Source organism: Terrapene carolina, unplaced genomic scaffold (genome assembly GCF_002925995.2).
Source record: "Terrapene carolina triunguis isolate 2854851 unplaced genomic scaffold, T_m_triunguis-2.0 Scaffold310, whole genome shotgun sequence".
Taxonomy (NCBI): domain Eukaryota; kingdom Metazoa; phylum Chordata; order Testudines; family Emydidae; genus Terrapene; species Terrapene triunguis.
In genome coordinates, this window is record NW_020664661.1 from 620,022 (window position 1) to 632,697 (window position 12,676).

General features: G+C 46.3%; 1 protein-coding gene across 1 annotated transcript in view; it reads left to right on the forward strand.

Annotated features, from left to right (window-relative positions):
* The window catches only part of FANCD2 (FA complementation group D2), a 177,697-nt gene that overhangs the window by 43,957 nt on the left and 121,064 nt on the right, over positions 1-12,676 (forward strand). Inside the window, 3 exon segments of the mRNA XM_026657769.2 lie at positions 6,256-6,399; positions 7,336-7,470; positions 10,888-11,019. Of these exon segments, the coding sequence (XP_026513554.1) occupies positions 6,256-6,399; positions 7,336-7,470; positions 10,888-11,019 (411 nt within the window).

Consider the following 12,676-nt stretch of genomic DNA (forward strand, 5'->3'; position numbering starts at 1 on the left):
AGCCAGACCTCTCAAGAGGGCTCCAGGCCCAAAGGAAGACAAGCTGTAGGCGGCTTCTCCAAAGCCGCAGTAGAGCTTCTATACTCCCAAAGTTTAACAAAAAAAAAAGATGAAAAAAATCTGAAAGGGGAAAGAAAAGGCACACAAAATCCAGGAGGTCTGAGTCCTCCGACTCTTCCCCCTGCGGAAGGTGAGCTGTCTGGCTCTGATGCCAAACAGGCCAGGGGAAAAGCTTAGCAAAGGGTTTTTCCCCTGGAGAAATGTCAAGCCATGTGCAGCAAGGTTATCTGCACGATTCAAACACAACCTCAGCAGGCTCCTGAGAGTGAGCCTCAGAATCAATTTCTTCCCTCAAAACCCTCCCCAGTGGCGGTGATACCCCTTCATTCCTCCTTCCAGGAGGTGAGTAGGGTGAGTGGGGTAAGCCAGGTAAGGGCCAACACGTTAACAAGAGCGATGTCAGGCTCCATAACATTCCAGACCCAAAAGGCTCCATTGCTGAGATACCAAAGGCTGACGCTGCTGTAGCATGCCTCCCCAGGGATACGGTTAGCCCCTCAGAAGGGGAGTTCTACCCTCCGGACTTCACAGTTAGGAAGATGGAGGCCATTCTCAAACAAGACTTTGAAGCCTCCTCTGCTCCCTGGGAGCAGCTGCCTGCTTTGCAAGAGTATCTCTCCTGGCTGGTAGATCACAAAGCCCTTAAGGAGAGAGATCACCCTGACTTTGGCTCCATTTTAATTAATGTCTCTCTAGCGACAGTTTTGCTAGTGGGGCCGGTTTTGTTCAGTATCTAAATTAATGATCTGGAGGATGGCGTGGATTGCCCCCTCAGCAAGTTTGCAGATGACACTAAACTGGGAGGAGTGATAGATACGCTGGAGGGTAGGGATAGGACACAGGGGGACCTAGACATATTAGAGGATTGGGCCAAAAGAAATCTGATGAGGTTCAATAAGGACAAGGGCAGAGTCCTGCACTTAGAATGGAAGAATCCCATGCACTGCTACAGAGTAGGGACCGAGTGGCTAGGCAGCAGTTCTGCAGAAAAGGACCTAGGGGTTACAGTGGACGAGAAGCTGGATATGAGTCAACAGTGTGCCCTTGTTGCCAAGAAGGCTAACAGCATTTTGAGCTGTATAAGTAGGAGCATTGCTAGCAGATCAAGGAATGTGATTATTGGGGGGAGGGATAGCTCAGTGGTTTGAGCATTGGCCTGCTAAACCCAGGGTTGTGAGTTCAATCCTTGAGGGGGCAATTTGGGGCAAAAATCTGTCTGTGGATTGGTCCTGCTTTGAGCAGGGGGTTGGACTAGATGACCTCCTGAGGTCCCTTCCAACCATGATATTCTATGAACAGTAATTGTAGCATCCACTGCAATGGATGCAATGAGTTCTCAGCCCGAACGATGGCTTCCAGCTAAGCTGCCAGACACCACCTATGACTCTGACCCTGGAAGGTGGGTACTCACTCTAAGCAGGTCCTATGGTCAGCCAAGTTTTGAGGCTCCCTCCTTTTTGGAGAAAAGCCAAATAAAGTGGTCGCAGACAATGCAACAAAATCCAAACAGTCTCTCCTTCCCCACTAAATTCTCTCTATAGAATGTAGTCTGATCTTCAGACAGAGATGCTCCTTTCGCTACTTGTCCTCACAGAGGTACCTGCGAAGGGACAACCGGTTCCCCAAGGGAAGACAGTAGGGTCAAAGTCCAGGGGGAAAGTCCAGAGGGACCTCAAGTCCCCTAAAATCTAATTTATGATGAAGATTTTGTAGGCCTCCGCCCAGGAGAGAAGCGAGGGGGCAGAATTTCCCATTTTTCTAGAGAAATGGTTTTCTTCAACCACAGAGAAGTTAATGAGGGTGATAGTGAGCCAGGGATAGTCCCTCAAACTGTGGGCTCCACTCCATCCATTCTTCATCCAGTCACCAGGTTTCAATGACCCTGTAAAACACAATTTGATCCAGAGTGAAATATCTCATCTTCTGAATATTGGCGTGATAGAGACTGTTCCCTCAGAAAAAGGTTTGTCGGGTTGTACTCCATCTTCTTCATTGTGCAGAAGCACATGGTGGGTATCAGAGCCATTCTCAACCTCAAAAGGCTGAACAAGTGGATGAGGAAGAAAATGTTTCTGATGGAGACCCTGGCCTGTACAGTGTCTTCCGTGTCCAGAGGGACTTCTTGACTTCAGTACCTCTTGCAGACACATATCTCCATAGCCCCATCCGATTGTGCCACTGCAGACTTCTGAGGTTCACCTACAGCAGGAAACATTATGAGTACTGAATGCTCCTGGTTGGCCTGTTTTTGGCTGCCAGGGTTTTACAGAGATGGTGGTAGTAGTCAGACTCATGTTACAGAGAACTCACCTGTACCCTATTCTTGACAACATCCCAATCAGAACTCCATCGCAGTCAGCAGTGCAGAGGACCACATCTTGGATGTTGAATCTCCTCCAGGGGCACGGCTTCATCATCAGTGCCAAGAAAAGTTATCTGGTTCCATCCAACAGAATAACCACCTGGGAGCAGAAATAGACACCTTGATAGCAAAGGTCTACCCATCATTAGAAAGGTTTCAGAAAATCCAGAAATGTATTATCTTGCTCCAGAGATGCAGCAGGCCTACCATAGCACTGTGCTGTGCTAGGACTCATAGTACTGTGCATAGGCATCACTCCATGGGCACAATCACTCATCAAATGTCTTCAAGCCTTCATACTAAAGGTGTGGGACCATTCCCCGGAGCACATGAAAGATCAAGCATAGGTTCCAACACAGGTATTTAACTCCTTACAATGGTGGTCAGTCCATGATAATGCCTGCAAAGGCATGCCCATCTGCCTTCCAGATCCTTTAGTCCTCGCAACCAAGGCCAGCCTGGAGGGCTGGGGAGCTCGCTTGGAGACCCAAACAGCCCAGGGCCTCTGGAGCTAGGAGGAAAAGGCTAAACCACGTAAACCTCCTAGAGCTGAGAGCTGTCCAGCTAGCTCTGCAAAGGTTCCAGCTCACTCTAAGGGGAAACCATGTCCTGGTTCAATCAGACAATATGACTACGTTTGCATATTTAAACAACCAGTGGGGAACAAGGCGTCCAGCACTACATGTGGAAGCAATGGAAATAGTGAGGTGGAAGTAACAGATCTGCCTTTTCCTCAGGGTGATCCACATCAAAGTGGACCTGAACCACGAAAGGGCAGATGGTCTCACCAGGTGCTGGGTCAACAACTCCAAAGGATGCCTGAATCAGGACTCAGCATTCAGACGTTCTGTGTCCCTTTAACTGACCCGTTTGTGAATCGTACAAATGCAAAGAAGCCAAAATACTTCACAAGTGAGGCAGACTCCAGAGCCCTGGGCGCACAGATGCCTGATCGCACAGTTGGACAGAGGGCCTACTTGACGCTTTTCCACCCTGTCTGCTACTGAGGAAAGTGGTTCAGAAAATAAAATGAGAGCAGATGACGGTAATTCTTATAACTCTTCATGGGCCAAGGAAACCTTGGTTCTCAACCTGATAGAGCTGAAACTGGAACTCCCACTCCAGGTTCTGTGGAGACCGGACAGCCTTTCAAAGGTCCTGTTCTTCAACCAGACCCAAGACAGCTTCTACTAACAGCCTGACCATTGAGAGGAAAGCACTAAAAGGTCTTGTTTTTCTTCGAGTGCTTGCTCATGTCCATTCCATATTAGGTGTTTGTGCTCGCCACATGCACCGATGCCAGAAGTTTTTCCCTCAGCAGTATCCATAGGGGACTGGCTCTGGCGCCCTCTGGAGTGGCGTCCGCATGGCGTGGTATAAGGGGTGCCGCCAGCTCCCCAGCACCCTTGCCAGAAACTCCAACAGTGAGGAAGGAGGGTGGGTTGTGGAATGGACATGAGCAACACATCTCAAAGAACACCACTTACGGAAAAGTTAACTGTCTTTTCTTCTTTGAATGCTTGCTCATGTCCATTCCATATTAGGTGATTCCAAAGCAGTACCATCAGAGGTGGGTAGGAGTTCACGAACGTGTAGATTGCAACACAGCTCTGCTGAACCGAACTGGTACCAAGAGCACAATGTAAATCCCAGAAATCCTGGAATTCCAGCCATTCTGGACTTTCTCTAAGAAGACATAGACAGAGACCTTCAGCTGAATATCATTTCATGTCAGGTGTCTGCTCTTAGTATTGTGCTATTTGTAGGATCGTTGGCCCCCTTGCAGACCATCCACAGATAGACAGATTCCTTCTAGCAGTCCGATTAGCCAGACTAGTAGTCTCAGGCCAGTCTTCCCAGCATGGGACCTAATGCTAGCTTGAGGGCCCTGCCAGCCATCCCTTTGAGCCTCTGACTCCAGTGTTGGCCTTTCATTTATCCATTAAGACTTGTTCTTAGTAGCTGTCATGTCTGCCAGGAGGGAATGTCGGAGCTGGCAGCCTTATCCATATGTGAGCCTTACTGAGTGTTCCGTGAGGTCAAGGTGGGGCTTGGGACACCAGCATCCTTTCTTGCTAAGGTAAATTCCTTCTTCCACACTTCCCAAGAGGCTGTGCTTCCTTTGTTCTGTCTAAAACCACAACATCCATGTGAATGAGTAGCCTCCTCCAGGAGGCCCCCTCGTTCCCTCAGGGCAGCTTAGCAAATGGCCCCTCACCTCACCATATGAGTCCCTAACCATAGTTTATTAACTAAACGAATTGCAAAAGTCTAGAATGCAAAAGTCCTGAAACAGTCCATATCACCCCAGTCCATGTAGATTTTAAAACCCAGCTTTGTTCTCACTGGACTCTTGTCAGTCCTCCTCTGCCCCTCTGCCAGGATAGTCACCCCAGCTCTTACTTCTGGGGTTCAACCCTGCTCTTCCCAGCCTTTCTGCTGGGAGCATCCCTCACTCTCCCTGGCCCTCTTATGACTCCTCCGGGGACCAGCTCTTTGGTGAGGAGATGTCAGCACTTCCCTTCTTCCCCTGCCTTCACCCCCTCTGGCCCTTGACTCCAGCTCTCTGGCTTAGAGCCAGCAGGCATCTCCCTCTGCTCCTTCTGCTCTCTGGCCCTCTCTCTTTGGCTTGGGGACACCAGCCAGCAAACCCCTCTTGCTGTTTTCCTGCCTTCAGCCCTTTCCCAGGAACCACCTTCCCTCTCTGGCAGCTCTCATCTTCTACTCTTCCTGACTGAACCAGTCTGCCTTGCTTCCCCAGGTCTCTTTCTCGCCAGGCCTCGTAGCCTCCAGGTGCTGCCCTCTTAATTGACTCCACTGGGGGCTCCTGGACTGGAACAGGAGATCTGAGTTTGGTTTCATTTAATGGGCAAGCTACTCTGTTATTATCCAACTGGAAAGACGTGGCGCACCTTAGATGTTGGAAGAGCGTTGAAAATCTCTCAAACATACAGAATCCACAAAATCAGGCTTTCTATTTGTGTCCTCCACCGAAAATGCCAGGGACTCGGAGCTTCCAATTCCTTCATTGATAGATGGATTAGACTATGTATTGTGGAAGCTTATAAATAATCAGAGGTTCCTGTCCCAGAAGGGATTAAGGTACGCGCCACGAGATCCTTAGCAACCTCCTGGGTGGAACGAGCAAGTGGGTTCAGTTCAGAAATTTGCAAAGTGGCCACTTGGTCTACAGCTAACATCTTCATTAAGCACTACGGCGTGGACCTTCTGTTTTCTGCAGATGCCTCTTTTGGCAGGATGGTGCTGCAGGCTTTCGAGTAAGCTCACAAAAAGGCAGGTACTTCTTTCCTCTTGAAGTTTTGTTTCATAACCCTCCCTATATCTGTTCACTGCTCGTTACTTCCCAAACATCCAGAATTGTGGGAGATGCAGGACTGCAGAATGGAAGTTTTCTTAATGATAATTTCCTTTCTGCTAGCAGGGTCTCCCACAATTTTACCCACTCTAGATGGTTCATGAGTCAAAGGTCAGATGTTAAGTGGAATTGTTACAATAGGACAGTGCCTGTCTACGACTTAAAAGCATTCCTTGATCTAATGTACATAGTTATTTCATTATCTCTGGAATATTTGTTAATGATATTATGCAACTGTTAGAGCTTGGGACTAACTCATTTGGCACCAAGTGGTTGCAGAAGGAGCAGGGCCAGATTGTGTGGCACCAAAATGCTGATCTGCCTCCATGAGCTACAGAGAGAGGAGAGCAGCCGAGAACTGTGGGAGACACTGCTAGCAGAAAGGAAATATCGGCAAGAAATTTTCTGTTCCACTGCATAATGAATATATGATTAGTGATTATTTCCTCTGTGAAAGGTTCTGGACCTGATAGTTCTGCTGCTAATCCATACTACAAACACCAAGAGCAGGAAGCAAATTGAGAGAGTGCTGAGGAACAAGATTCCACTGGGCTGTGTGCCAGAGCAGCTGCTACAGAGCGCCTTCCGAAATCACTCATTGGTGAGTACTGCTGCTACTTTGAGATTCTGCACACTGGGAGCATTCCCCTTTCCACCTCCTGGGATGTGGCAGATTGTGATTCAGCTCTTTACAGATTAGAAACAAAGACCCACTTCCAGAGCTTGTCTCTTGGACCTTGTCAACTTTCCTGTGGACTTCCCAAGATTTGCTGGAGAAAAACTGCCCTTCTCTGCCCTGCAGCATAGGATAGGCTTCTGGTTCTTCTGCAGATCTTAGGAAGCCCTCTTTCTCTCTGTCTCCCCACCACAAGTGACACCCTCCTCAAAGGCCTGACATGCTGCTCTGCCTCACATTTTTCTTAGACTTTACATTTTTAAACCCATACCTTATTGCTAGTATAAAATAGTCTGCATTTAGATGTGTACATGTGTCTGACTTGAGTGCCTATAGTTACAAGGAGAAGGGACCACGAATGCGGACAGACAGTGCCTGTCTACAACTTAAAGCAGGGCATGAAGACTGAGCATTTGTCTGCCCTGGGGGTTTTTAGTTACTAGTTTAGCTGCACCAGTGTAAACCTGAGTGTAGACTGTTGTAAACTGACTTGCATGAGTCACCCAGTTCAAGTCCGATTTTACACTGGTGCAGCATGTCTGCATGAGGAGTTTGCACCAGTGCAGCTATACTCTGTTGCTGCAAAAAAGCTCTTGTGTGGACAAGTTCTTCATTGTTTTGAAAGCAAAGCAGACCTATAGAGATCACAATCTAAGTGGGAATCTGCTGTGGCGTCAGCCCATATCTAGTGAGGTGGGAGAGTTAGAGGCCAGGGAATCACCTACTAAACTAACTAGGGATCTTGAGAATAAAGAGCAGTGCTCCTCAAGTTGGAACTCATAAAATGAGGGATGTGGAAGCTTTGAAAGCAAATAGTAATCATGGGAATCTCATGTCTCTGTCATGATGTCTGTCTTTCAGGTTATCAAAGACTTCTTCCCATCAATCCTGTCACTTTCTCAGACCTTTCTGCACTCTGCTGATCCATGTGTCGTCTCCTTTGGCAGCTGCATGTACAAGCAAGCATTTGCAGCCTTTGACTCTTACTGTCAGCAGGTATATTTTGAAATATATAATAGCATATACTTTTACTCTGTTAAACATGAGTTCTGACAGGCTGTAGATCGAAGTAGGGACATCAAATAAACCTGGAGATCAATGAATCCTCTACATAGGAGTTACAGATATTTTCACCTTGTTTTGTACAATATCTTTCACTCAAACTGCTTCTGAAAATGCTATATAAACTCAATAATGCAGATACAAAGTTAAATAATAAATGGAGGAACAAGTTGAGGTGTGAGTAGGGGAGAACATCCATACTTTCAGTTTATATGAACTGGGATGGCGAGTCAGGGAGCTGTTTACAATGGCAGGAGCTGCAAAGAAAATGACTGTCCGCAGTAGTGCCAGACTTTAAGGAATGACATAGAGGAGACCAGCGCTAAATTAAGTAGAGTGAACAGACAGAGAAGCTGATAGAGAGAAGGTCCAGGAAAGCAACTGGAAACTCATGGAGGGTTTGTGAATCAAGAAAGTCAATTTTGAACTGTATCTGGTATTGTTAAGTGCTGAAGGCTGGAATGTCATTGCCTCAGTAATGCTGTTCGGGCTGCCCAGTGCTTCTGTCCTTGGAGCGTCAATATTATCGGTACTAGCAGCAGATAAGGCATCCTGCTAATTCAGCAGACCTTTACTCATAAAGAGACCACAGGCCCGGTGTAGTGACAAAGGCCCTTGGCCAGGTTTATTGCCCTCAAGGCACAGTCCTAGTGCCCTGGTTCTACAGGTACATTAACACGTGAGTGCCCAGGGGCAAGGAGTAGCTCAGTCACCAGCAGGAATCTCTGCTGTCCAGTAGGCCACACAAAGAGTTAAGGCGAGATACCCTGACATTTATAGACTGAGACAAACAACTGGGATAAACAACTTAAACACCACCTTATGTGTTTTATGACATCTGTTTATTATCTCCCCTTGTTCCTGAAATCTCAGACAAAACATCCCTATTTATTATTTTGTCAAATCATCTTATCTTGTACTAGATTGGGATGTATCTGTACTAGCTGGAATATATTTATGTGCATATCTAGTGCCTAATACACTAGCAACAACTTTGTCAAGTTCATGGACTGGGCAGTGAACTTGTAAGCATCTGCTTTAATCCATGGCCTGGCTTTGGTTCACAGCCTCTGGTTCAGGCCTTAGATCTTGAAGGCCCAGTGCTCCAGGCTCTCTCTCTCTTCTACTACTACTACTACTACTACTTCTGGAAATGACTGAGAAGTCAGTGAAGCTGTGTGAGATTGGAGGTGATCTACTTTCACTTGAGGCAGGGAGCAGCATTCTGCATGTATCGAATCTGGAAAGATGAGACCTGGGAAGAGTGATCAGGAAGCCACAGCAGTGCAAGCATGAGTGCAGAAGGGAAACAGGGAATTACATATAGAACCAAAGGCTTTTGAAGGACTGGATATCAGGCTAAAGGATAAGGCCAAGATTGGGGACATTAGATGTGCTCTGAACTGAGAAGGGAATTAGAAGAGATGCAGTTGAATTTTGAGATGACTTTCTGGTTTTGAAACATTTCTTTATGTGAACAAATCGGAGACAAAGCCACAGATTTTCTTGTTCAAGACTGGCAGAAATACAGGTGTCAGAAGAAATGTGCAGTTGAGTACTGCAAAGGACAGGTTAAGATGATCGAAAGAGAAAGCAGATATGAAATCAGAGGGCTAAGAACTGAACTCTGTGGGTAGTACTGAGGAGGATGAATTAGTTACTATTTGTATAGCACTTTGAAGATAAAAAGTGTTCTATACAGGACATGCCAACCAAGTATTCTTGTGATGGGGCCACTTGGGACACAGATAGAGCATCTGGATAGGGATGAGTAGGACCATGGCAGATGGGAATCATATGTGACGGGTTCCCCCCAGGGTGCCACCTGGAACTGGGGTACCACTGAGCTCGCTGATCCATCAGCCTGGGCTCCCTCTCATGCTGTACTGCTGTGACAAGCTGCAAAGCCCTCCAGCCTGCACTTTCACCAGTATCCATATAGGTAGGGGCACACCCAGCTGCAGTTACAAGCAGGCTTTCTGACCAGCCTGTGCATAGGAAGGCTACTCACAGCTCCTCAGGCACGCACCCCCTCTGGAGTATAAACCCAAAATTATACGGTTTTACGCTGCAAAGGGAACTGTACAGCGTAAGCTCATAAAATTCACCCCCTCCCTCAATGTGGAGAGGAATACGCAACAGGCTTTTGCCCCTGAGTTATGATTCCCACACACTTCACTCCAACTCACTGGTTTAGATAAAGCAAAAACAAGTTTATTAGCTACAAAAGATAGATTTTAAGTGATTATAAGTGATAGCAAATAGATCAAAGCAGATTACCTAGAAAATAAACAAAAAACACAAACTAAGCTAAATACACTAAATAGATTCAATATGAATAGCAGATTCTCACCCTAAGAGATGATACAAGGAGGCTGCAGATTCTTAAGGGGCAAGCTGCACTTGCTTTACAGTTGGAATCCCCAGTTGTTTCATTCACAGGCTAAAAATCCCTTTAGCCTGGGTCCAGCACTTCCCGCAGTTAAGTCTTTGTTCCTCAGGCGTTTTCAGGAGTCTTCTTGTGTGGGGAGCGAAGCACACCAGATGATGTCGCTCCTTGTCTTAGATAGCTTTTGCATATGGCGGGAACCCTTTGTTCTCAAAGTTTGGTTCCCAGACCAGTCTGTGGAAAAATACTGACATCCCAAGATGGAGTCTAGAGACATGTGGCCTCATCACATGTCCCACATAGCAGCCATCACACACAGGCAGTTTGGAGCTTTCACAGGAAAGCTCACCAGGTGGGAGATAAGCTTCTCCTAAGGCCTATTGTTTTTTCCTAATGACCCATTGCTCTGAATAGGCCCTTCCCCACCCACTATCTAGACTGAAAGCATTTTGTCTACTGGGCGTTACCCACGTGTAACTACATTTGAAATACAGATACATAGTCAATATTCATATCTCCAGATACAAAAATGATACATGCATACAAATAAGATAATCATGTTCAGCAAATCATAAGCTTTCCAGTGATACCTCACATGACTTGACTTATCTAGCATAAAATACATTATAATTATGTCATAATCATATCATAATAATATCACTGCGAAGAATATGGGGTGCCGTGTCACACCATATACAACTGCATAGCTATGGAAGCAATCTCAAAGGATGGAGTAATCCACAATATTAAAGCTGTACTGAGTCCAAGGCAAAAGAGAGGAATTCTCATCTAAGCTCATGGATCCCTAGCCCTTTCCTTTAATTTATGATGGACTTGTTATTTGGTTGTCATCCTATATGGTGTAGCATATACTTTGTTGTTGTCCCAGGGGTCTTCTGGTACAGAACAGATATTTTTCTATTTGCTTTTCACTCTTGGTTTCTTGTGGGTTTTTCCTTCAGGAAGTTGTGAGTGCATTGGTGACTCACGTTTGCGGTGGAAATGATGTAGAAATGGACATTTCTCTGGATGTGCTCACTGACCTGGTGACTCTGCATACCTCCTCATTGATACGCTATGCCACCTTTGTGAAGGTAGTGTATCTGCTTGTGAATGGTCCACACTTAGGGCTTGTCTATAGGATGTTAGTGTGTGGGTGTTGTAACAGGGTAGGCTGTCTCCTGGGCACCCTATCATGGCCAGAGGTTGCTCTACAGTGCCCTTCGTTTCCTCTGTTTCAGGGTCCCTCAAAAATGCCACACCATCATTCTCATCCAATTACAGCCTTTCTTGGGGATCTGTTTTTTATTAACACAAAGTACCAAAAACAAATACAAAAAAATCTTCCACCCAGCCTTAAGATGGGCACAGCCCCTCCTTCCTGAGGTACTGCCCCTTCCTGGTCTCAGAGCAGCTGGAGAAAATGCAAGGCCTGACTTGCCTTCTCCCAAAAGAATATCAAAACTTTCGGCTGGGTCTTGTTTACCCAGCCCCACTCCTGTCCTCGGGGATGACTGCAGATACTCTCTCTCCCTGAAGCTTTTCTCTGTGGTTCCCCTTCCAGCTCTGCCCTCACTGGAATACACTCTGACCATTTATAGCCCAGGTGCAGCCCTTGCACCTCTAATTAGCTCAGCTGTGAGCACCTGCTCTAGCACAGGGGAACTGACCTGTTTTAATCACAGGGCCCAGCTGTCCTGTTACAGGTGTAAATCTACAGCACTCCAATGTGTCATGCACTAACTGTGTGGACCCTGCTGCTGCACACTAAAAGTTCTCTAGTGTGATTTGACCTACTGCTGTTTCATGTTGGGGATGAGAGCTTGGGAGTATAGGGGAGTGGGAGGATAAGAATAGGGGTGGGGATGAGGTAGGAGCCTGGGAGGCGATATGGAGAGGGTGCGGGAAATGGAGGTAGGTGTGGGAGACAACGACAAGCTTGTGGCATGGGGAGTGCAGGGCCAGAAAGATCTAGAGCACATTCCCATCTAGAACTTGGAATTGAACCCAAGAGTCCTGAGTCTCTGCTTTCTGGCAGATAGCTCTGAAACCTACTGGCAAAGTGTGTGGCTCTCATCTTCCTCTAATGCCTGACCCACACTGAGGATAACAACCTACTGATGCTACCAGTTTCTTCGTTAGCACAAGTGATAGAGGTCTGTGCTGTGGATCTCAAGATCAAAATCCTGTGATGACCCAAGTTGGGGGATCAATATGATTCCTTGTGATGGAATTTCTGTTTTTTGTGTTTGTTAAAAAATACAAAAAACAAATTGCATTTTTAAAAAAGTTGGTAAAAGAACATTAAGGTTATAAAGTCCAGCCCTCAAAAGTTAAAGTGTCAGAAAAAAGGTTGCCCATGCAACCTTAATTTGGTTTCCTTGTGCATATGCATTATAATGGACTTGGCTAACAGGGACAGAACCGCTGCCCATCCTGTACCCTGAATGGGACCTACACGCAGGACGACCAAATTAAAGTTGTGTAGGCAGTCTTAAATCAAGCATTTCCTAACTGAGAATGGCTTGACTTTGCAGTCATAATGTTCTTTTTAATATAGGGTTTTTGTATGTAACTTGCTAGGATTTTTAAAAAGGAAAATGAAAAAAAAATCAGAAATTCCTTCATGAGGAACCATATTTACCCTTGCATGTGCTGGACCTTTGTATCCACAGCAGAGACCTCTACCATTCCAGCTAAGGAACAACTGTTAGACTCTGAGGATAACAGCCTAATACCCTCTGTGGACCA